Source organism: Pseudonaja textilis, chromosome 2, assembly GCF_049901715.1.
Source record: "Pseudonaja textilis isolate UNSWEBS1 chromosome 2, rPseTex1.2, whole genome shotgun sequence".
NCBI lineage: Eukaryota > Metazoa > Chordata > Lepidosauria > Squamata > Elapidae > Pseudonaja > Pseudonaja textilis.
In genome coordinates, this window is record NC_141991.1 from 120499672 (window position 1) to 120526379 (window position 26708).

At 37.9% G+C, this 26708-nt stretch overlaps 1 protein-coding gene and 1 long non-coding RNA gene across 5 annotated transcripts in view; one reads left to right on the forward strand and one right to left on the reverse strand.

The window, feature by feature from the left end:
• TEX2 (testis expressed 2) overlaps positions 1-26708 on the forward strand; it is a 100420-nt gene that overhangs the window by 63712 nt on the left and 10000 nt on the right. For all 4 annotated transcript variants that reach the window (XM_026711072.2, XM_026711071.2, XM_026711070.2 and 1 more), the window contains exons 3-8: positions 2587-2787; positions 3714-4053; positions 5731-5978; positions 9658-9804; positions 15613-15712; positions 20946-21078. In XM_026711072.2, the coding sequence (XP_026566857.1) occupies positions 2587-2787; positions 3714-4053; positions 5731-5978; positions 9658-9804; positions 15613-15712; positions 20946-21078 (1169 nt within the window). The remainder of the gene's footprint in view (positions 1-2586; positions 2788-3713; positions 4054-5730; positions 5979-9657; positions 9805-15612; positions 15713-20945; positions 21079-26708) is intronic.
• The window catches only part of LOC148127045 (uncharacterized), a 72565-nt gene that overhangs the window by 39534 nt on the left and 6323 nt on the right, over positions 1-26708 (reverse strand). The gene's annotated exons all lie outside the window — the stretch shown is intronic.

The window sequence follows — 26708 nt, forward strand, 5'->3', positions numbered from 1 at the left end:
GATTAGATTTGCATAATATTTCTAGATTGGTTGTTTCCTGGAGCAGGTTTATTAGGATTACATGTGTCATTTGGTATGATTCATATATTCATGTATCCTTGGAGAATAATCTATTCCTTTGGATGGTATATTTACTGGGGTGGCACTAATGCATACCTTAGCCAAAAAAAGGGGTTCAGAATATGCAGAATATGAATGTACTGTAGTAACTCTCTGCAATTCTTTTAAGCTGAATAGATCTTTTACTTGGGATTATGTAGCCTGAAGGAATGGTTTAAAGTTGCCAAAGTTAAAAAAACTCTGTCTTACGTATTTTGGACCACTTTTTGACCTTTGCGTTTTGAGCAGTGCCTAGTTTTCACATTACTGCTAGGCAATACACACTGCTGTGGGTTGGAGATTTGGGGAACTGTAACCTAATATATACGTAGTCCTTGATTTACAACAATTCATTTAGTGACCATTCAAAATTATAACTTTCACACTTAGACTGTTGAAGAATCCCTGTGGTCATGTGATCAAAATTCAGACACTTGGCAACTGACTACTGTTGCCATGTCCCGGGGTCATGTGATCTCCTTTTGCGACCCTTCTAATTTGTAAAGTCAAGGCAGGAAGTCAGCTTCTGTTAACAACCATGTTACTAACTTAACATTTGCAGTGATTCATTTTAACAAATGTGGCAAGGAAAGGCGTAAAATGGGATGAATCCCAACACATTTCTCACTTAGCAACATAAATTTTAGGTTCAATTGTGGTTGTAAGTCGAGGACTATCTGTATATGGTAAACACTAGTTTAAAAGAGTATAGTAAATTAAAACACAACTTTAGATTGGCTCCCCTAATCCTGTTACTTATCCCCCCCCCCCCCCTTTTAACATATTCAGGTTACATTAAGGTAAAAGTTGCTCAACATCACTGATTATTTACTACTGCAGCTGTTCCTTCATCCTTAACCCACTAAAACTAAATTAACTGTGTCCAGTAGAACTATTAAAGCTATTTAGCTCTTGATAATTGAAAAGAGCTGTAGCAGCCCTGATCCATATGTGTGTAAATAAATTGTCTGCCATATTGCCATTGATAAAGAGCACCTACTGCTTCTGAAATTCAAAGTGGTACTGATAAATGCAACTGTTACAGGGGAAGTTTTCAGTTCAAACTCTAGGTGAGGCACTAGAAGGGGAAAAAAATAACGGATTCCTTGCTCCTTGAAAGGATCTCCTAACGGTTTATGGCCTTGAAAGATACTTTATCCAGGAAGCAATGGAACCTGGGTGTGAGCAGACCTGACTTCTATTGTTCAATCTGTTATTAGTCAATTGCCTAGGGGAGTTAGTGATAGATCTGATAAGGATAATAAGTGCTCTCAAATGGTCATCCTTGGTAACTTCTCAAACACACCTGGAGGCAGGTGGGAAAATGCTACAATTCCGCTTTAATTGTGCAATATAGTCTTATCTGTAGAATATCTCCTAAACATATAAAGGAAATAGCCATTTGGAAGGTTGTTAACACAGACCAAAAAAAAAGGATGACCGCCCTACTGCATATTGGCACTTTCCTCATCATATAATTATAGGAATGTGTCTCCAGGTGTGATTCACTGTTGTTGTGAATGCCTTTAAATCTCTAGCTGAGCTTCCTCTTGACTGAACCAAGGAAGAGAGGTCCTTCTCTTGTGTTCCAGCCATGGTTAAGTGATTTCTTTAAAACATAGTAATTTCTACCACTCATCTTTCAAGAAAAGTTTGCCAAGAAATAAAGAAGCTAATAGGTGCGTCTAAGGGGGGAATGATGTAGGAAAAAAAGAGGTACAAATTATAAAAGTATAAAAGTTTGCTCAGCAAAAAGTCAGCAATATGGGTTATATCATCCTATATGGGCAATATCATCTTAAAGTAAGAGTAGTTTGCCTTTGTAAGAACCCCATTCTTATTCTTGCTCTTAACTAGCATATTCCAAAGCCAAAGAGTTCAGCTGCAGCTCTTTGAATGGTATCATGGGATTAGTGGATGACCTCATGTACAGCAGTCATTCAGAAGATTAGGAGGCTGCATTGTAGCATCAGACTTCTGTAGCACTGCTTATCTCTAACATGAGTGAAAATGGATATATTAGAATTACATGTCAGAGGTGTTTGGATAGCATGTTAAGGACAAGGATATGATGTACATATACAGGGGAGGTGAAAACAATATGAGTAAGAAATACAGTTCTTGAGAATTTGGAGTGCCAGGTATCCTTTGTACTTGAGGTATCTTCCTTCTCAGTACAGCTATTGAGAAGTGCATTCAATCTGCTGTGAAATACAGGTACCACCTACTCTTGTTGTGACACACGCATTATATGTGCAATATATTTTTCCAAAGGTAAAATTCACTTCATTTTTGTTGGGAATTCATTTAGGTCAGCCTTCACTAATCAAATGTCCTCTAAATCTTTTATTATGTAGAAAATGTGAAAGTTACAATCTTAACTCAAACGCAACTCGACTGACTAAAATGATTCAAGATGTCAGCAATCAACCTCTTATTAATTTTGTCTTAAAATGGAAAATCTTTTTATTTCTTTAATTTCTGTAGGGCTGGATGAATGAAATCTACAGTTATGATCCAGAAACCTATCACGCTACGTTGACTCACTCTATTTTTGTGAGACTCGAAGGAAGCATCCTGAGACTTTCAAAACCTAATAAAAATATTTCCAGAAGAGCTTTTTACAATGAAACCAAGCCAGAAGTTACCTACATTAGCCAGAAAATTTATGATCTTACAGATAGTAAGGTGAGTTCAGAATTAATAATTTCTGTCTGGCAATGTTTGGACTTCTGTTCTACATTGTTTTCATCTGAATTATTGCAGTTCAGATAAAGCAGGCAGCTGCTAACTTATAACATCTGTGATCCTTGGAGAAATCATTTGTCCTTTAGCTAGGAATTCTCAGAATAACATCTTCTTGCTGCTGGTATCCCTGTCTCTTCACACTAAAGGGGAGGGGAAGGGAGGAATGGTGGATAGGAGGAAATCATCCTATTGAGCAACACTCATTAGACAAAAACCCTTTTGTCTAATTCCCAGAGTTATTGGTACTGTTTTTAATGCCAATGCCATGTCTTCTGATATTATCTAGGTTTGACAGGTTGTCAGTTTACCATGCTAATCCCATCAAAGAATGAGTGAAGTTTCTACTAACATCTGAAATCCTCTGTGGCCCTGTCTGCAATGATCTTTAAATTGTTTGTATAACCAGAATAAAATGGTTTAAAATAAACATTGGATAGTTCAGTTGATTTGAAAAATTGCATGCTTCATGACTGCTGATGAAATTACAGGTAGCAATTATTTGGTGCACATGCGTGCACATTCCCATAAACATGCTATGGCTGCTGTTCAGATCACCATAATCCTTAAGCCTTGTTTTCCAGATTTTTGCAGGAAAGGACGTATAGTGCTAATAGAGATCTGCCCCACACCAAGTGTTTCCAACCTGTCAAAGAAAAGACAAAAGAAGCCCAAATATTATTTGTTCCAGAATTACAGTTCCATCCTAATCCATATTTTATATTTTATCCTTCCTGAATATTGGACAGGCAGCTTTGCCAACATTGTTTTGACTTGATTGTTTCTTTGATTATGGCAATGCATTAGTATTCTGTAATCTCTACTCTAATGAGATGAAATGTGAAATTCTCTCACAACTTGGTTTGCAGATTTATTTGGTTCCCAAAAGTTTGGCTCGAAAACGAGTCTGGAATAAAAAGTACCCAATCTGCATTGAGCTTGGGAGACAAGACAATTTCATGGCCAAAGTCCAGACTGATAAAGACATCTCAGAAGAAAAAATCTCTATAGAAAAAGAAAACCTAAGCAGTGAAGAAATTTGGAAACCCTCTCAGGATGGAGCAAAATCTGGTACCCAGAAGAACCAAGTGCTTTATTTATTTGCAAGAACAGGTCGAGAGAAAGAGGAATGGTTTAGGAGATTCCTTGTCGCCCACAAATTAAAATCTGAAGAAAAAAAGCCTATCTTCATTTGGGGAAACAAGTCAGGTAAGTACCTGTTTGCTTATTCTATTGAGACTTTGTGTAATAAGGTCAAAATATCAGCTTTTTAAGGATTAATTGAGATTAATCTGGAGCCCTGGTAGCACAGTGGTTAGAATCAGGATTGCTGGCTAACTCTGTCCACAGCCTGGAGTTGGATTCTGAGGGGGCTCAAGGTTGACTCATCTTTCTGAGGTTAGTAAAATGAGGGCCCATATTGTTGGGGCAATATGCTGACATTTGTAAACTATTCAGAGTGTACTATAAAGAGCTATAGGGTGCTATACAAGTCTTAAGAGTTATTGCTATTGTATGATTAAGAAAAAACTCTGTTATTCAGTGAGTTCATCAAGAAATGCTAACCACAATTTAACTTCTTCTAAAGGCATTAAATTTTAACAAAACTACATTCTAATGTCCTGCCTCATATAAGTGGTTGATTTAAGTAAACATGGAATTAATCTGTCTTTGATCTTTTTTCTTGCAGAACAATAATTTAAAATGATATTAGACTCCAATATATTTCTAGAAATAATACACATACATTTTAGTCTTCCTGCCAAAGTTCTCAAGTTTTTAAGTGTGTGTGTGTGTGTGTGTGTGTGTGTGAGAGAGAGAGAGAGAGAGAGAGAGAGAGAGAGAATAATTACAGAGGATGTTTAGGGTAGTCATATCTCAGTTTTTATTCTTTTTAAAAGAACTGAAATGTATGTCATTAAACACAATGCAGATTGTTCAAACACAATTTACACAGTATTTGTTTTTATTCCAAATCAACCTTCAAATTATCTGTATGCAAAATATTTGCACTGTTTATATATAAACGCTTGGCCAAGCTTATGGCAAGCTTCTGGAAAGCTGAAGTGTATTGAGAAATGTTTCCTCTTAATCCATTTTATGAAAAACCTTTCACAGAAGTGGGAATGATAATTGAAAGTGATTCCATCTACTCAGTATCATTAAACATTTAAATTGAGGCTAGTGGGTGTGAGTATGCTTGTGTTTTTATTTGCTGACATTCATGATTCTTTGATTTTTAGCTTTGCTTACATTCAGGTTCTTTTCTAATCTAGAATTGTTCAGTATATCAGATTTAGTGCAGAATTTTACATCCTCGGCTGTCATCTTTCCTCTAAAATTCTCTGTTATATTTATTATGATTTATTTTCAGACAGTTTCTTGTAAACATTGCCAAAACCTGTTTTAAATTAAGGATTGTTGTCTTTATATATATATATATGATACTGAAAAAGATGTATGACCAGATAGTTTATTTACCATTTGCCATAGAATGGCAGAGGGCAGGGGAATACCCGTGGTTTTCCAGATGTTATTAAACTACAGTACAATACCCAGCATACTTCACTATTGTCCATGTTGGCTGTGGTTTTGGGAATTCAACAACTGAAGGCTACAAAGTGATATTTCCTGTGGTTTACATTAAAGTCAAAACCATCATACAGTATAATCTTGAATAGATTGGTATGGAATAGTAATGTGTCAACTTCCATAATGAATAGATTAAATCGTGTATGTTTACTGCCTTGTCATATTGACAACCTTGTAATTTGCTTGAGTATTGGCATCATAAACTTCTGTTTTTCATTCTGTTTCATTCTTATGTTCCATAGTTGATTATGTATTGATGCTTTACCCTTTGTTTTTCCTTCTTATTGTATTCAGGCTCCTTGCCAGGACACAGTCGATCCAATAGCCAGTCTGGGATTCTTACACACAGCCGCAGCAGCAGTAAAGGAAGTGTAGAAGAAGTCCTTCCTCAACCAAAGCTGAAGGATCTGGGTCCCAACATTAGACAGAAAATACTTTTAGACTATAATGTCTACATGGCAAGGTGCATTCCACCAGAACACCCAAGCCCTATGGTTAGTCCTGTTCACAGTGCTGACAGCAGCCCCACAGCTGTGAAAAAGGTGAAGTATATTCTTTATATATTCTTGATGATTTACCTTGTAGTGTCTGCTCAGCTCAAGTGGAACAGGGGTTGTTTTTTGTTTCCAAAGAAGTGTGGAGCTAATAACGTTTCTATGGTATGCTCACTTTCTCAACATTTAACATTATTTTGATGCAGCTTAAAAGATCTCTGCAACAGTAGATATTTTGTTTAGTTCTTACACTTCTAGGACTACCCATCAATAAAACTACTTCAATGTTAGAGAGCAAAATTTAAAATATTGCACAAACTGTTCTTTTTAATAGAAACAGAATAATAACAATTGGGAGTTAAGTTATTATAAAAAGATGTGTACTCAGGTATTTATTTAAAACACAAGTTATTTTTAGGCCGATTAACAGAAATATGTTCTAAATTCACAGGAAGAAATCATTTCAGTTTTTTTGTCACGGTACTTAAGTATTATGTCCAGTTTCCGGGCCCCACATTTTAAAAACGATTAGAAAAACTGAAACAGATTCAGAGCAGAACAGTGAAAATCACAATCTATATTCCTAGAAATCACAATTTCTAGGGATTTAGAAATTACGAAGAAAGATTCTAAGACCTAGCCTTGAGAAAGCAGACAGGTTTGGAAAAGGGGAAATATGATTACAATTTTCAAATAGCTGAAAGATGTCGCTCAAAAGATTGGTGTAATGGTTTGTGCCAGTTTGTGTAACGTTTAAAAAGCTGGATTAGTATGTGGGAGTCTGGGAGTTCTAGCACTCACTTAGGCATGAAAACCAGCTGGGTGACTTTGGGCCAGTTACACACACTCAGTATAATCCACCTCAGTAGGTAGTTGTTGTGAGGCTAATAGGAGGAAGCATTACATACACTGTCTTAAGTTGTACAAAATAAAGGTCTGGTATAATCAGATCAGTACATGATAATAAAGACCTGTTCTTTCTCATTCCAGAGTGTAGGAGGTGGAATAATGGATTTCAATTACAGGAAGGCAGCTATTATATTGGGAAGTCTTGTTCTGTCAATAAGAGCAGCTTGACAGTGTAACTAATTATCCAGAAAAACTGTAGTTCCCTTTTGCTGAATATGCTCAAGCAGAGGGTAGAATAGTCTTTTGTGGAAATGTTTACTTTTAAATTCCTGCAGGTATTAGATTTACCCCACCCAAATTTAATTTTATGAAGATCACTCTTTGCACACCCCATACAGTCTCTTCTGTTTTTCTTGGGACTGTCTTGAATACTGTATATGAAATGTGACTTATTTACAATCCTTTTCTCTTCTTGTTTGTGCATAATGTCCCCTATTGGCACTTGCATATTTCCCACACTGAGTAAGATAAGCTCTTGAGCAGTGAGGTAGAGGGTACACCAGCTCAATCTCAATCCTGTCTCATTTTCCCAGCAAAATGGAAATGCAGACCAGGATACCTGAGCAGATGAATAACTTCATTAAAGATTTAAAAAAACCCTTTTCCCCTACCTGGAAGCTCCAGTTGATACACAAACTTAAAACCAGGGTGTGCATAAAAGACTAATGCAAGTCCCTCTATCAACCAGTTAAATAAGCAAAATTGATATATTTCTTGGAAGACATTGTGGGTGCAAACACTTTTCTGCTAACTAATCTGGTACTTATTAACAGCATGTTAGCCATGTTATCAAAGTTGGCAGAGAGACTGGTGTCAAGGTAGCACATAGATATTATCTTGCCTTCCTACTAACATTCAACTACCCTTTCCTTTATTGTTATAGCAGTCCCTAAGGTATATTAGGGATGTTTTGCCTACATTGTGAATCGATAGTCACCTTTTCTAGGTCTGAAACACAAGCTGACTTATTCAGGCTGCTGTGCATAATCCAGCTCTGATTCTGAGAATATAATGCTCAGGTTTTCTTTTAAAGTAATAGAATCACATAATCAGCAAGAATTGCACCTGCTTCTGATTCATAGTTGCACTTAAATTTAAATTAACATCCAGAGACCCACATATTTAATCTCACACAAACAAGACTCTGGCATGAGCAACTTCCCCAAACAATAACCACAACAGGCCCTATTTGCTATCTGGAAACAACATTGAGAGGTCTATTCTTTATACTTCAATCTGCATAAATACGTCAATGCATAAATTTGTATTAGTTCAATAACTTGTATTAGCTGGATCTCTGCCTTTTTTCTATCCGCTCTCTTTGTTGGATACAGGTCAGTCACAATTGATTTAACTGTTGAAGCTTTTTTCTGTTCATTTCAAACCAACCGCCTCAGGCATATGTTCTTCCTAAGTGATGAATGGCTTTGATTTACAATTATATACCTTTACAATGGCAACTTCCTCAAAGATTTAGATAGGGAATACCTTTATGCTCCCCCTGAGATGTAATGAGGGTCATCTGTTTAAAATAACAAAAATGTCAATTATTATGGCATTTGCGTTATTGTTAAGCTAAGTGGCATGGCAATACAAAATGTTCTTATCAGATAAGGGGACAGCCTTGGGCAACCCTGTCGAATTTCTTTGTAAATTATATACCATTGTAAAGTATTCCTGTGAGGAGACCGAACTGTGTTTACGCCCTTTCCATTCTTTGCAAACCTGAAGATTTTCTCTGATCTGCATCTGTGCTAGCTTCTGCTAGTTGGGAGCCCACTGATTGCTGTAATTTTGCTATTTTAATAAGACACCCATGTTGGATTTCTTCAGTCATTTTGACCTATGTTTTAAGGTTTGCTACCACCAATGTTGCCCTTTGATAGTAACCATAGCCCCATGCCATGTTCCAAATTTAGTAGTCCCATTAGTAAGACCCAAGGCTACCCAGGCATCTTGAGTTGTATTTTTGTTGATAAGGTGCAGTTGGAAACTGCCTTTCCCCTTATCAGCAACTGGGAAGTTAGAGATAATGGGGAATGCATAGATCTTTCCCCTAACTTTCAGGTAGCTGGCCATGGTCTTCTGCTATTTGTTAACTACAGGCATTTTGCAAAAATGTCCCCTCAGTCCCACATGTGGGCATATTGCTGTTACCCAAAAGTTTTAGGAAGTCTGTTAAAAGCTTCAGTTCAACATTAATAGAAGCACAGTGGAACCACTGAGAAAAGACTCACTCCCAGTCTGATCCGAGACTAAGGAGGCACAAGGTTCCTTACTAAAAGCTACTGTAATCGTTGCACAAAGCAGAAAACATCCTCAGATCCTGTCAAAGGAAGGTTCTGTGGAAGAAGCTTCGAAACCAGACATGAAAGTGCATAAGATCAAAACATTTTTCCAACTTCTGATTGCTGTTGCATATAAATGTTTATGTGGGGAAAGAATGCCAGCTTTTAATGAAACACAGCTGATGCTACTCATCTCTGACTGCCAAAGGCAGCAGAAGAGACTGGATGATTGATTTTAGATCAGTTTCAAAGTCTTCATGAGCTGAATTGAGGCAGGGCTCTGCTTGGCTTCTGTTTCTGGGACCCCAGTTCTTCAGCCCGTTTAGTTTCCAGTCCTATTCCTCCTACACTGGTGATTTACATAATGAAGCATCAGCCTTGGACAATATATTAGACTTATTCGTGTGAAATATTTTTAACTTGCTGTTATGTACAAAAAACAATTATTTCAATAAACATGTTAAAATTAACTGTTCACTAGTAGCATTGTGTGACTTACCAAAAGTGAGCGTTTTTTTCTCTCTCACCAGTTGCTAACCTCCTCCCATAGTGAAGATGAGGAACAGGAAGCCTGGGTCAATGCTCTGCTGGGAAGAATCTTTTGGGATTTCTTGGGAGAGAAATATTGGTCTAACTTGGTGTCAAAGAAAATACAAATGAAGCTCAGCAAAATAAAGGTAGGAATATTTTTTTAAGTATCTACCATCTGTTTAGGTAGCCCATTGATAACAGATAACAGATAATCAGAGTTCGAAGGGACCTTGTAGGTCATCTAGTCCAACCCCCCGCCCAAGCGGGAGATCTTACACCATTTTTGACAAATGGAAGTCCAATCTCTTCTTGAAAGTCTCAAGTGATGACGCTCCCACAACTTCTGAGGGCAAGCTGTTCCATTGGTTGATTGTCCACTGTCAGAAAGTTTCTCCTTATTTCCAGGTTAAATCTCTCTTTGTTCAGTTTCCATTCATTATTCCTTGTCTGGCCTACAGGTGCTTTAGAAGATAGCTTGACCCCCTCCTCTCTGTGGCAGCCCCTCAAATATTGGAAGACTGCTATCATGTCGCCCCTTCATTGTTGAAGGAAACTCTTACAGAGCTTCAGTCTGGTGGCAGTGCAGGATGCTATCAAGCAACCCATATAACAGGGGTCTCCAAGCTTGGCAACTTTAAGACTTGTGGACTTCAACTCCCAGAATTCTTGCCAAGGTTGGAGACCCCTGCTGTATAGGGACTACACCAGTCTGTTTTTTTCTTGAACTATAATATTGCTTGACATATTTATCATAACTGTTAGTGGTTTCTGGACACTTTTGGAAGATTAAATGCTTCTAGAGGTTTTATACTTTTGTCTTTCTTAATTCCTGAGGGAACACCATTTTATTTTTGTTTGAACCATTTTTAATTCCACTTGTAACCTGAAGTAAACTCCTAGAACAGGTTACAAAAATTAGTAATAGTAGTCCTTGCCCTAGACAGACATCCTAAAAGATATGTAATAAAAGGTTTAGGAGGGGAAAGAAAACAGAATGTCAACAACGGAAACATTTTGAGAGAAAAGATGGTAACCCTTGCAGATCTTAGATCTAATGCAATAGACCTGCTCCCTATTGAGTCAATAGGCCTTGACTCAAAAGTACTAAATGAACCTTCATAGAGAAGGTCTCCCAGGAGATCTGATACTTTTCCCCCTTTAAGAACCCCCAACATAAGTTTTATTTAATAATATGAACATAGTTTTGTCCTCTTTTTTAGATTATTAACAATAATTCTTCCAGCAACTATTTACCTGTTGTGCACAGCTTAATGTTTCTGTGTTGCCTTCAGTCAGGTCCATCAGTCTGTCTCTAGCAGTGGAGAAACTAGGAGAGGTTGCATGGTCTGATTCTCACAGGTGTCAGGTCTAGTTCAGCAGAATAAACCTATTTGGTGTACTGACCTTTCACTTAGATAGGAAGATAATTTATGAAGATGATTTAGTTTTCAGAATGATCCATTTACTTCCTGCTCCAGTTGTTATCCCCTGCAAAGTTTCTTAGTAATAGCCAGTATAATTCCTCTTTAGCAAAATGTACAGTTTGGAAAGTAATTGTTTCTTTTCCACAAGAAAAAAATGATTTCATCTCTTTGCTGTGATGGACCCTATATAGGATTTTCAGCATCCTCCAGCTGTTGTTTTCTCTCAATCCAGCCACAGTTTTAGGATGTCTAGTCTATTCCAATGATGATATTCATCTATTTTAGAGAGCTCTAAGCATCACATGATAATTCAAGAATTGGTTGTTCGTTCAGGATTTTCATATGAGTGAAATATTTATCCATACCAAGCATTAATCTTCAGGATTGTCAGAATTATCATAGAGCCAAGCAGACATTCTGATAGGTGCTATTTGTGTCCCCAGTCTGCAGACTTTTGAATAATAAATGATCCAAGCACTGTTTTTGTTTCTCTGTTCCCCTAAATGAGTTTTAAATGAAAATGTATAACCCAAGGTGGTGCTGCGATTCAGCTGTGCCCCGTTCAGTTAATTCCTCTACGTGTCTTGATTGCACAAATGAAACAAGCAGACTAACTTCCAAATTAGCTGGCAGCATAAGTGATCAGTTTTCCTAATGCTGTTCTGCAGGAATGATTGCATATTAGCATGAAAACAAATTTCCCATTAGAAAATTTCAGTAGAGATAGCCATTTGGCGTCTTTTAAAAAAGCAACTGCAGCCAATATGGGTACTTGTTGATGCATCTGTGAATTAAAGCCTACAGTTTTGGACACAAAAGCTTGCCTTACAAGCTCAGCCAAAGCTTTTATTGTTCTGTCTACTAAAGGCTAGGAACATTTTGTTCAAATGTCTATTGAAATAACAGTGTTCTGATATTGGAAATCTGCGTGGAGTTCACTAGGTCGATTGAATTAATTATTGACACACCCTCTCTCTTATTCATGTCATCTTGGTAATGATCTTGTTGCTATACTCAGTGTTGCTACTGTAGTGATTTAAAGTTGAGCACCAGAAGAGCTAGGAAAGTGGTGCCAGAATAGTGAGGAGAAAAACAATAGTGACAAGAAGTAGAATTCCCCCCAGCTAAATCAGAACAGACATCCCTACATTTCTTAAGAAAACCTTCCACAGTCTGATGCCCTCCAAATGCACTAAGACAACATCAGGGTAAGAAAGATTTTTAAGATGAACATTTTGCCAACTAGTTTAATAATTACAAAGTCATACATTAATCTAGTAAAATGTACTCTCCCTTCCCTCTCTCTACCACAAGACCTTTTGACAGATCCTTAATTTTTTTCTTAGTGCAGGGACAGGCAACTCATTTTGGATTTATGGACACATTTGGGATTATGAGACGCTGTTTGTCAGGCACAAGTCAGGTGGTCAGGTGGTTATGTGACTGGGTGGGCATGGCCAACTTGATGTCACTCATATTGAGGGATGCCTCGCCTGCCTCTACTCACCCCTCCCCTCTCAGTCACTCCTTGCTTCCCTGCCTGGGCTCCTTAGAGCCCCAACAGGAAGCAGTTGTTGGAGCTAAGCAGCCACCATGAGAAAGAGTTGCCAAAACAGCTGGCTCAGTTCAGATTGGATCTGACCGAAAAGGAGGCTTAGCAGAAGTACCTCGCTGAGGACTAGGAGCAAGGCTTTCCAAGCAGAGGAAAGGCCTGAGGGAGTGAAAGGCCAGGTGCCAGCGCTTGGAGGCTCAGCGAGCTGAAATGGTCAGCCAGTTCCAGGCCATGATGCAGTCCCACTGGAATGAGGCCCTCCGGCTCTTCGCCACCAATGTCACTTCCCTTCATCCTTCAGGAGGCCAAAGCAGACTCCAAAGTCAGAATTTCTGCCCCCCTCCAATGTGCACAGAAAGACTCTGAAAGGGGAGAGTCTCTGCAACAACACAAATGTTCATTGCATGTGTCTGGCCCAAGGGCCATAGTTTGAGGATCCCTGATTTTGTGCAATATAAAAAATGCAAAAAAAAAATTCTGCAAACCACCAGTTGGTGACCGCTGTTGTATAGCACTGAAACAAAAAAAAGTGGTCCTCACATTTACGACTGTTACAGAATCCCAACATTCACATGATCAAAATCCCGATGCTTGCCAACCAGCATATATTTATAATGGTTGCATACATGGAGTCATGTGTTTGCCATTTGCAATGTTCCCAGTCGGCCTCCAACCATCAAAATGGGGAAAGCCAAATTTGCTTAATAACTGCAGCAATTCCCTTTTAAAAAAGGGCATAAGATTGGGTATGACTTACTTAACAGAAGCTGTGGTGGCACAGTGGTTAGATAGAATGTCGTGTTGCAGACTGACTGACTCTTCTCACTGCCAGGAGTTCAATCCTGAGCAGCTGAAGCCTTTCGTCCTTCTGAAGCTCCATGCTGGTAATCTGTCACTCAAGATGTTTCTGAACACAGCACTGAGATCAGTAAAATGAGGAATCAGATTGTTGGGGGCAATATGCTGTCTTTGTAAACTGCCTCGAAAGTGCTGTAAAGCAAGTGCTATTGGTACAACCATCCACCTTCCTTAGCAATGGACATTCTGGTCCCAATTGGGGTTGTAACTTGAGGACTACTTGTACAAGAAAGACAATGGAAGGAAAGCAATTAGTGATATTCCTGAGTTTGCTCCCCTTCCCCATCACTAGCTGGCAGGACTGATTGCTTTCCTTAAAATGGAGTAGTAATGGGCTTTGGTATCTGAGTGAGTGCTTGATGCAGATGATTTAGCCGCTTTTCAGGTTTCCCTGGCGACTTCTCATTGGCATAGGGATGCTCCACGCTGGTAATCTGTCACTCAGGATATTTCTGAACACAGTGCTACTGGTGATTTAGAAGACCGGTAGATTTGTGCTGAGAAATAGACCAACTGACAGATTGATGGAGTGGAGAAGATATGCAGGGTGAAGCGGAAGGAGCTTTTCATGTCACATTGGGACTGTCTGTCAGCCAGGCTATTTTTAGAAACAGATTTATGGTCTTTCTGTCACTTGGGTTAGAAAGGAAACTCTTATTAATTTCACTCCAGCTTTGACATGTCCAGATTCATATGTGCTGCATGTGCTTGTTAGTAGCAAGTAGCTGCAGCTGGCAGAACCCAAAGGTATTCTGTGGAACATGTAGAACAATATTGGAGTAGGCAAAATAACATACCTCCTCTCAAGAAATTAAAAACAGTAGAAAGCAGCGAAAATCACGTGTTGGTAGAAGGAACAGAAAACCTGCACTGCTCTCATTTGGGACAAAAGAGCCAGTTTGGTGTAGCAGTTAAGGCATCAGGCTAGAAACCAGGAGATCATGAGCTCTAGTCCTGCCTTATGCAGAAAGCCAACTGGGTGACCATGGACTAATCACTCTCTTTCAGCCCTAGGAAGAAAGCAGTGGCAAACCATTCCAAAAACATTGCCCAGAAAATTGCAAGATTTGTCGCCACGCCCCCCCCCTCTCTCTCTCACACACACACACACACACACACACACACACACCAGCGGGAACCTTTTTTTCTTACTTTGGTCAGACAGGTCTATCAATTTTTTAAAAGACCAATGAACATTGTTTAGGAAAAGTTGTACCAACTTTTCAGAAGATTGTGTTTAAGAGCCCACATATTGTCTGACGGGCATTTTGCAAAATGCTAGTTCACATGGGCACATATCTCCAGGCTTCTGGTCTGCTTGGGGCCAGGGCCTTGTGGAGGACCCTGCCCAGTGACAGGAGTAGAGAAATCCTTCTGTCCTTGGTCACAATGCAGGTAGTCCACAGCTTACAACCACTCACTTCATGATTGTTCAATGGACTTAAAAAAAGGTATTTATCTCAAAATTACCACTTCCATAGTACCCCTAATGTGTCACTTAGTCACATTTCAGGCCCTTAGCAATCAGTTCACATTTACAACCAGTTGCACCACCCCACTGCCATATGATCACATTTTGCAATGATTTTTGCAGTTTTCTGGCAAAAAAACCCCTTATTCTACTAGGTAAGCTGGATTCAAACTTATGACTTGATTTGCTTAACAACTCATTTAACAACCATTGTAAAAACACTTGTAAAATCAAATCCGTTCACATGGTGACTCAACTTACAACCAAAATTCCAGGGTCAGCTGTGATCATAAGTTGAGGACTACCTGTAGGCATAACTCCTATGGCCTACAAAACTTTGCAGGGTGAAAGGGGTCTATGAAAATGTTTTAAGTTTCAAAAAATAGAATAATAAGAACAAAAAGTTCATACATCAAAATGAAATACACTTAAAACATTGCTACCACTTGCATATACTTATTGTGATTTATTGATAAAGGTCCAGGTAATACTTCAATAAACCAGATTATTGTTTTCAGGGGCCTCCCGGGATCTTAACATGACCCTGGAAGTATTGGGCCGCCCCAGGTATTGTCAATCATTCAAACACCATGAATGTTGGGAAAAGAGAGAAAGCACTGTTTTATTCCACTTTTTTTCCTCCTTCTAGTTGCCATACTTCATGAATGAATTAACACTAACGGAATTGGACATGGGAATTGCACTGCCAAAAATCCTTCAAGCCTATAAGCCTACCATTGATTATAAAGGTATTGTGTTGAATTTTAATGTTGTAGGATGCATTAATAATAGAAAACTATCATGCTGTTACCTAATCATAATATGCACTCAATGAATGTTCTCTAATCCTAACAATGTCTCTTTTGGACCGCTCTATAACCTTTTTTTTCTGCATGGAACTGTCTCTGGATGCAACATCCAAGCTGCACCTGGGCAGCTGGGAGGATATGATACAGCATAGGGGAACATCAGTTTAAACGGGCTGCACTGGTTAGCAATAGGCTCCCGAGGTCAGTTCAGAGTGCTCAGGTTATATCTTTAGGTCTACACACACAGTGGGGTATTGTGTTATCTCAGGCAGTGCTTTGCTCAAATAGCATGAATAAGGCTTTTTTGGTAACAGCCCCCACTTTATAATTCTCCACCCTGCCCCCCCCCCCCCCATATAGCCCAAACCCTAATTCTTATAAGCTACAGCTGGGTAGCTTTTATTTTAACATTGTTGCAGCTTTATTTTCAATGTTTACCCCTCCTTTTGTGACTGGGTTGGGCTAGAAATCTCTTTAGTAAATAAATAAATGGGGGAGGAGTTGGTGTATGTAAATGCTATTTGAATTGATTACATCATTGCGTAGAGCAGGGGTGTCAAACTTGTGGTGTCATAGCGGCATCACTTGGTGTATCATGACTTTTTCTCCCTTCGCTAAACCGGGCGTGGGCGTGGCCAGTGCGTGATGCAGGCCGTGAGTTTGACAGCCCTTGTGTAGAGCTTCAGTTTACTTAGGGTTTTTTTTTCCTTCCCCAAGCAAATCATGTTTTCTATTTGTTTAACTACATAGAAGTGGAGTTCTTGGTGCTCTCTGAGTTTGGTTGGTTTATATTACCCAGCTAGTTTTTTTTCCTTGCTAGGGTTTACTTCCTTCCTTAATTAGGGGTATTACAAAACCACACCCAACTAAAAGTGGCACGGCAAACTACTGAACATCAACAGAGAGCAAACCCCACACTTATGATAATTATACACTAATGATGTTACCTAGTTGGGTAATGAAACATCTGCAAATAAACCACTAAGCTCAGAGAGCACCAAGGACTCAACAGTGCGTCCCTGAGCTATGTACAATACATTCTCTTCTGTTACTATCTAGATATGTCCATTAAAAATGTGGAATTATCTGACAGGGAAGGGTAGATACTACTATTTCCTTCTATCATTTTAAATGAATTTTTGAAAGGAAGTTTTCAAATTTTGGCTCATCTTTTAATTTTCCTCATATATTACTTTTTATATACATTATTTATATTTTGCACAGAAATGGGGACATCTTTCCTAACTATCTGTGGTTTAATAATTTAATTTACTACATTATGACTACCTATTTTAGAAGACTCTGGGTGATTTACAAAAAATTTTAAAAGCCCAAACAACAAAAAACAACCTAGTAAAAAAAAGGCATACTATTTTTTTAAAAAAATTAGTAACACAATATAAACATTCAGCTAAAGTATAACTGCTTCTTATTGCCTGATATTGGAAAATTTGGATTTGTCATGAAAGAAAAATTTATATCATCCCTGATTTCCTTGAATTATTATTTTTGTTTAATTTCATTACATTATTAAAAAGAATTGGTATGTGGAGCTTGCTGACTCACTGATTGCATAAATGAAAACAATTGAATTTCACCAACTGAAATAACAGGAAAAATGAATTTGTTGGTTCTTGATCGGTGGGTCTATTTTGGAGGAGTTTAATGAAATAGGTTCTATTCATTTTTGTTGCTTTATATAAATGTCATATTAAATTGTCAAAACAGCATCTGAGTACAAATTAATGAAAGAAGAACAGAACTGTAGTTTGAATGACTCTTTTTTTGTTTTCATCCTATCATAGAAATAAAATTCAATCTGCCCTTATTGCAAGATAGTGATTTTTTTTTAAAAAAAGCAACACTATTTTTTCATTGTGAAACAACAGTGTGATATCTTTTGAGAATTAGTTCGTTCAATTTACTGCAATAGGAATGTTCCAGCCCTTATAGAGCAATTGGTGGCTATTCTTTGACTAGATTGTTACCAAGACATGGTATTGTAAAATAAGGCATGAAAGCAAATTCCAGATCTTTGGTGCTGAAAGATAAATGTACTGGTTAGAACTCTTGAATGGGTATTATTACTTTCCGCCTCGTTCCGTTTCATCCTTTAAAGATTTGAGTACTTTTCCAGTGAGTGGAAAATACGTCCATTTCTCAGGAGTTACTCATCCAAAGAAACTGAAGCTTTGACAAAGATTTCAGAGGCAACCAATATAATATTGCGTGATATCATTAAATAGCTTATTGTCTCCATTAGAGGTGCATTTAAATGAAATAAAAGAAGCCACTTACTACTTAGCTCTTTAGAGTTGAAAAGCAATCCTAATTGTGAAACTGCAGCATGTTCAATTAAGGAATACTTTTGTGCGTATATTATAAGTAGCTAAATGTAAGGGGAAAATGTGGACTTAGAAGGAGGAGGAAAAATGGTGCTGCGCTATATTTCATACTAACATACTTTATTGTGATGTTGAGGTAAATGTTTGAGATACTTGGGGGCATACACATCTGAGTTTAAGTACATCTGCCCAAGTTTATTATATCCCATGGTTTTTGTGGAAGCTTACTTGAGGATTTCTTTTCATTTTACCTCTCAATAATCACCCTAGAAAATAGGCTTGGTGGAGAAGGTGTGTGAATTGACCAATTGAGTAGAGCCGAGAGACTGTAAGGTACATTTGAACCTAGACAAACACCTTAAGCATTATGCCAGTGGCTTCCCTCTGAACCTGTTCATGCATCCATATTTGTTATTCTGTAGAACAAGAATATTAGAAATGTTCTACATAGTAAGGCTTTTTTTATAGTCAAAATTGTGACATGAGAATTAAGGGTACATTTTGCACATCGCTACTAGATACGTTTGACTGCGGATATCACATTCCAAAGTGATCTCTTCCTCACGGGTTTGGTTTGCTATAAAGGGACAAGCTTCCTCACAACTGATTGTAAATAACATGGTGCAGCTGCTCTGAGATGCTGATCCTTTTCATTTCCTGTTTTCTTTAGCGAAATAAGAACAATGTTTTGAGTCTGTGATATGGTTGTTTTATCTCTCTGCCTCACAGATGCTCTCTAAAGCTTTTCCCTTTATAATTGCAGGATATTACATACAGATCAGAACAGTACAATTACAAACAGTTGCACTCAGGTTATTACTAATCTGCCTCAGATAGATGGATGCTCCCCTATGGAATTCAGGGCAGATGACGGGATCCAAATTGCAAGGCTGAAACATTTTCACACACAGTGTGGGCAGCTTTCATGTTCCTTCTTACAGGCTTTTTAATTGCCCCTTAAGACGGGGTCATATTTGGGGCATTTTTGGAGAAAACTGGAAGGCAATATTTGGATACTTTTAGAACTAACCGTTGAATACAATTTTAAAGACCAAGGATGGGCATTTATAGCAAGTGTGTTTATTTGATTTACAGCTTTCAAAGATCATGCTGCTTAAATTTGGTGTAAAAATAGTAATTCTTAGAGTTTTTATTTTTAAACTTCTTACAATTTTAACTGCCCATCCTTGGCAACTTTATCTGCCATCAAAGTAAATTTAAACAGTCCAAAAATTGTAGCCCTGTTGACTCTGATGAAATCATCATATCTCCAATCATAAAGCTAGTCCTCAATTTACGACCATTTGTTCAGTGACCATTCAAAATAATAACAGTGCTGAAAAAAATGGATGTATAACTATATTTGAAGTTACGGTTATTGCAGCACCTCTGCAGTCACATAATAAACATTTGGGTGCTCCACCCCTCCTTATGACTAACTGCAGGGGCACTGTAACTCCCCACACCTGCCTATCTCTCTCCACCAGTACACACAAAGCTGCTGTGTCATGGAGGCCTTTAGCTTCTCCCATATCCTGCTAGGCCACAGCAGCCACATGCAGAATGGTGTGAGGCAGCCTCTGTTGTAAGGCTGCATCTTGCATCAGCTGGTTGCACCTGTCAGCATCTGCAGAAAACCCCAAAGATAAGGGGAACAATTTATCTCCTGAGTGTAAAAGGGTGGGGCAGCAGACTGAAAGCTTGTCAGACCTGGAGGGGCAGAGAGAAGGTTCAAGGCCTTCTCGCTCACAGTAGCTTTGTCAATGCTACTATATCTTGTAGCTAGCCAAGGCCTTGCAGACCCTCCCTCCCTCCCTCAGGCATCCTATATTCTGTTTAATGATCCCTAGGATCGCTTTACAGCTATAACTGGAGGCGCCAGGATTGTAGAGATTGAGTGAAACATTTGTATGGGTGCCTTGTTTCATGACCGCAATGATTTAAGATCAAAATGCCAGGTTCGATTGTGGTTGTAAATTGAGGATTACCTATATTCCTTTGCAGCACAAAGAGGAAAATTTGATCAGAGGAGGAGACGGGACGTTAGACTTAGCCTATTTTTATGCAAAGATCCTACATATAAGTAGTGCTGCTGCAGTGTGCAGTGTAGAAATTAGTCCGCTACTATTCTTCTGAATAGATTTGCCTCTTATTCACACTGAAATGCAAACATCCAACAGCATGAAACAATGTAAGATTTGCATGTATGTGTTAACTGAGCTCACATTCTATTTTGCTATTGTCTGAATACAACAAAACATCCTTTCGCCTGTATTACTTTGGAGGCTCCACTGTCACAAGCTAGCAATCTATGAATTTTACAATTTGAACAGTTGTGTATCACAGGATAAAAACAGGTCATCAGGTTTTCTTAAAATGAAAAAAGAGAAAGTGAGTGTTCCGTAGCAAGTCTCTTTTTGAGAAAGACTCACCCGCTTATTTTCTAGAAACTTTTAGGATTTGGAAACAATCTAATTGCAAGATCAACACAGCAGAATGCAAACACTATTACCATACCAATTAGGGTGCTAACATTTCTAAATCTGCTGGCTTCTGTAATGAAGCCTTCACATCATGCTTGCCTTTACCGATCAAATTGCTGTTTACGTTTATAATAATAGCCTTGACTTCTAAAAAAGAGGTGGAAACCATCTGAAGGCACCTGTGTAATTTGCAGCCTGTGACAAATTTTTCTCCTGGAAAATCTTACTTGTTGAAAAGTACTTCTTGTTGTTTATATGTAACATGATATGTAACATGATGTTTATATGTAACATGATGTTGTTTATATGTAACATGATGTTGTTTATATGTAACAACAATCCTAGGACTTTGGATTGACTTGGAAATACTGTACAATGGATCTTTTTTGATGACCCTCGAGACAAAGATGAATTTGACCAAACTTGGGAAAGAACCGCTGGGTGAAGCATTAAAATCTGGAGAATTTGGTAAAGAAGGGTAAGGAATATGGTTATCAGTTAAATTTTGCTCAGAAAAAAAAATAGTAGGAGCGACAGTCTGCATTTATCCATGAAAGAACCCAATGAACTCTCTATAGTAAATAATGTAGAACAGGTAGTCCTTGATTTACAACAACAGTTCATTTAGTGACCATTCAAAGTTACAACAGCACTGAAAAAAGTGATGTATGACAATTTCTCACATTTATGACCGTTGCAGCATCCTCATGGTCATGTGATTTACATTCAGATGCTTGACAACTGGCTCATATATATGATGGTCGCAGTGTCCCAGAGTCATGTGATCAGTTTTTGCAACCTTCTTACAAGCAAAGTCTATGGGGAAGCCAGGTTCACTTAACGACAATGTTTGTTATTTAACAACTGCAGTGATTCACTTAACTAATGAAAAGTTGAAAACGGGGGCAAAACTCACATAACAAATTTCTCACTTAGCAACATAAATACTGGTCTCTATTGTCATCGTAAGTCGAGGACGATCATTAATTGTTTATGTGAAAGCTATTGTATGCAGTCTAATTCTGTTGCCCCCAAGCTCAAAATGCATCAATGAGCCTTTTCTATATTGTTGTTGTTTGATGCTCATAATATGTATTGAGTTATACATGAAAAAGTGGGATTAAAAATGTAACTACGGTGACAGCAGGGAGCAGGTGTCTGTAGAGCTGGTCCAGCAGAATTTTGGTTCCAGCAGTACTTGTCATTGTTGAACCATTGTGGGCTCTAGCAAAGAGTTCAGGAGCCTATAATACACATTTAAGACTCTGCCTTAACCATCCCAGCAAACTGACTCTGAAATATAAATATTGGGCATATTGGGAATGTATATATAGATCCAATTTAAATTTCAGCTAGCCACAAAATGCAACAAAGAATTTTTCTTCTTCCTTCCTTCCTTCCTTCCTTCCTGCCTGCCTTCCTTCCTTCCTTCCTGCCTTCCTGCCTGCCTTCCTTCCTTCCTGCCTGCCTGCCTGCCTGCCTTCCTTCCTAGCTACCTACCTACCTACCTTCCTTCCTTTCCCTCATCATCTCATGCTCTGGCCTGTGCTTAACTTTGGTTGAGATTTTAAATTCTCAGATGTGTTTGGTTCTCCCGTCAGCTGTTAATTGTTTTCCTGCTGAAAGATCCATTTCTCAGCCTTGCAGGAGATGGGCAAACTGCAGTAAAGCTGACATATATCCAGCCTGCACTAAGTGGAAGAAAAGATATTTTGCTGTCGGCATAGCTCCCAAGCTCTTAGGAAAGAAGTATTGCTATATGGCTGAGACTCAAGGCATGCAGTCATACAACAATCAATGAATGTGTTTACATTCTGTTTTAATAAAACCTGAAATAAACAGGTCGTATTTATGGATGAATTGTGACTAATTTTTAAATTATTTTTTCTATGAGATCCTTCTTCGTTGATTTCATATTTTAGTTGACTAGCTTGCCCTGTTTATGGTGACACTAGATGTAGCTGATTATACTTTTCACATAACTCTGCAATAGTATATATTTTTGCATCCCCCAAAATGGTTGACTTCTGCGTACATTTTAAAAAATTAAAACTTGTCAGCTATATATTTTAATTTATGTTTTCATAACCAGTGTATGTGATACTTTAATAATAGTCTAGATTATACTATATGACTTAACAAAATGCACTTTTTAAAATGGTAGCCAATTCTGCTTATTTCATGCTGGCCAAATAAAATGTCTTAATAGAAATTAGCCAGAAATAATTCTCTAACTTAACACTTGTTCTTATTTCCCCTTCATTTTCTCTTCTTTTTAATAATATTTAATAATATTTGGATTCGTCAATCTGGGATTTTTTTCTGGTGAGTGGTATATGTCATATCATCCCATTCTGTGTGCTGTTGATTCTGTTAGTGCTGAAACGTTCAGAAGGTTTCCTCAAATTGAATTTGAAGGGTTTTTCCTTTCCCTGTTGTTGAAACCACTGTACTGTGCATTTGCTACATAATCTGGGTACGAAGAGGTCAGTTCTTTGGAACCAGTGTCTCTTGATAATTAGCTTTAATTCACATAACAGTTGCCTTCTCAAATACTTGATCAAACCTGTATGATTTCCATACTTTATAGCTGTGTATCCTGGATACTAGTTCTAGCTGGAATCACTGCAATAGCTCCTGAAATAATAGAGGATTAAAAGGATACTGTTTCTTTCCACAGTTCTTGAAATGTCTGAAGTATGTCTGCCTGTGGGGGTGTCAAGGGATGGAGAAATGTGCTCTCTAGATTTGGAAGCAAACAACACTTAATACAAGTAGTACTTCTCTAATATTATTGATACTGCTTGAAGATGTGCCATTCCAATACTCTAGTCTGTCTAAATGTCTACCTTATTCACTCCTGCAATGTAAAGCAATAAGTCTGGAAAGATTGAGCCATGGGTAGAATGATAAGCATGAATGCTTCTAACTTTTGAATTGTTTTTTTTTAAAGGACCTTTCAGAGCTAGCCTTCTGAAATCTGTAAATAAAACCGTGTGCTAAATAATGAAGGTGCCGGAGTGCAAATAATGCATTTTCATTGTTCTTCTGGTCTAATAATATTAGAAAATCCTATGAATAGTCCTTTTTTTCATGGAAGGGTACTTATGACCAGAGATGTTTAAGTGTTTTATCATAGGACACTGTTTTTCCTTTTTTATGGTTTTAAAGAGAAATTTGAACATTTATCAGAAGGCTTGTAGCATTCAGAAGTATTTTTTTCTTGTTATTATGGATTTCATTATAACGAATTAAAAGGTAACAAGGATATTTATTTACATTATGGCATTTATTCCCCCAAGCTCAACATAGTGTATAAAGGGTCTTCTCCTGCCTTCTGGAACATCTCGCCTTCTGATGTGAGGTTGACGCCAACCCTCCTATCTTTTCGGAAGGGCCTAAAGACATGGCTTGTGGCCCCAGTGGGGGAAAGGCGCAGTGGAGGTGGTTGATTGAGCAACAGCAGATCCCAACCTCCCCATGTGTCCCTGGTTTTAAGATTTGATTTTAACATTTTAACATTTTATCTTTTAACTAAGATTAAGATGTAAGTCATCCAGAGTTACCATATGGTAAGATGGGTGGCCAATAAATTTGATAGATAGATAGATAGATAGATAGATAGATAGATAGATAGATAGATAGATAGATAGATAGATAGATAGAGATTTTTATACACACACACACACACACATATATATATATATATGAAAGAGAGAGACCTCTGTGGCTGAAGGCGGATTTGAACTTTGCTGTTTGAAGCACAAAATTTAAAGCTAAGGCATTTATTTTATCCTTGGCTTAAAACACAAGATAATAACATAGATTGCCAATGATCATTACAAAAATAAAATAATTGGATTGGATTGGTGGTGGACTTCCTACTGTTCTGTAACAAAAGCAATGAGAATGTCATCATTTTAGAAAAAACTACAGAAGCAGTTCCTGAAACTCCAGACTACAGTTACTGTCTGCAGTGGCTATGACTTCCTATTAAATCTAATCTAGTGAACAGAAACATATGTGGAATTATTAAAAAATGACCAAGAGCTCTGCTCTGGGTGGATTAGAAGATGGCGAGAATGTTGCTGCCCTAATTGAAAGTTGCTGGAGTCTATCATGTAAATCTTTGTGGAGAAATTCTGGAGAGTGGGAAAGAAATATTCATAGCAGTCTATAAAAGTTGGTAGGATATTCTAGATTACTTGTTTTCCCAGACAATTAAAGGAACATTTGTCAAATTGTGAAATATATTAAAATTTGAGTTAATTTCTAAGACAGGGGGAGCTAATGATGATATATCTGACCATATCATTATCCTTGTGGTGTAACAAATCAGATACTGGCATGCAAATACAGTTGTACTTGTTCCAGGAGATGTGATTAATAGCAAAATCAATGAATACCAAACAAATTTTCCCTATAAGGAATAATATAGTGAGTCATAAGGCAGCCAACACCATGCGTTGAATACCGAACAAACAATGAGTACTGGGACAAAATTTTCATGTCAGAATGTGTTGAGTACTAAATTCGATGAGTTTCAAAGCAATTGAGTACTAAGGTACCACTAACTGTACAGTACCATTTGAGTGGTGGTCACCGTGTCTGTGTATCATTTTCATGTCAGCATGGTTTTCTGTGAAGCGACTGCATTTTGATCATATAATTATTGAGTAAAACACTTGCTGATCAGATTGGTATAGACGTTTTGGAGAAATGACAGGATACAGGAAAAAATGGTTTTTAGCCCTCTCTTCTCTAGGGCTTCCAAAGGGTTAGGGTTAGGATTATCATCTTCTTATGCTGAGGATTTTAATTTTTCCTTTTATGAGAATTTGTAGGCTCCTGACCTACCCAAATATTATCAAGGTCGTCTTTCCATTTGCTCTTCCAGAGTGTCACTCTTCAATCTTTGGCTCTTAGGAATCAGTTCCCTCTCGTGACAGTTTGACTACTTTTAAGGGGAGGACTTAAAAACCTTTGTGTTTTACGTAGTTGTTGCATTTGCTTTAATTCTAAATATTTAGCTTGTTAAACTGTGAACGAATTTTACTGGGTAGAATTTTCTGACCTGTTTTTCTTTTGGGCAGGGGTGCACCTTGATAAAGGATTGTAAATTGTTATCGGGGTGTGGTGTGAGGGAAGAAAAATAAAAGGATTCTCTGTTCATAACACTGAAGCATAAAGCAAAGAAAAAGTGACTGTTTATTCCTGGAGATTGGTACAGGAGGCTACATACATGTTATGTACAATACATAACAACGAAGTGTTAAATAAAAATAGTAAACTTGTTTTAGAAGGTATCAGTGGGTGGATGGGGAGCTTCTTAAAAACTACTATTTGTTTAGCATTATCTACTTCAAACTGTCCCTTTTTCCAATTTTATCCCGAAAGGTTCCCAATCAACCCAAAAGAAAATTATCTTGGGGAATTATGGGTGACAAAAGATTATTGGCAAGAAAAAGTTTGAGGATCTCTGTTGAACAATCTTTATCTTTACTCTATAGTGATTGAATTTTTAAAGAGCTATTCCTTTTTTTTTTCTTTTAAAAAAAGTCAGATAATTATGCCATGCATTTTGTAGTCAGCTTATAGATAGGCAGCTGCACAGATTTTGCAAAAGTACTGTGTCTATTACATGCAAGGAAAATAAGTTCTTTCTCAGCTGGGAAGAAGCTTGAGATTGCTGCCAAATCAAATCTCGCTAAAGGCGTTGATTTTCTTTCTAACTTTGCCACTTATTTAACCTAGGTTTAAAGGACGATCTCTTGAGACTTATTAGGAATAGATTTCAATCCCAGGAAAAACTGTGGATGAAATGTAGAGGTGCTGAGCATTTCTCCCCTTAAGTCACAATTCACAATTAAGGCACAATCAACTGGGAATTTCTTTTTAAAGACAACCTGAAGTGCAAGAGATCCTGCAAAGACGCTCCAAGCCTTATGGAAACTCTTCCTTAGCATGCCAGGCATGCTTCGCATCTGAGACTGTAACTGTCTTTTGCATTTATTTGCCAAATGTCTTGTTTAAAATATTTCTGATTCCAATACTGCTAGCGGCCTAGAATGGGGCGCGGCTAGGACCCAGCTCTGGGTATTAGGTTAA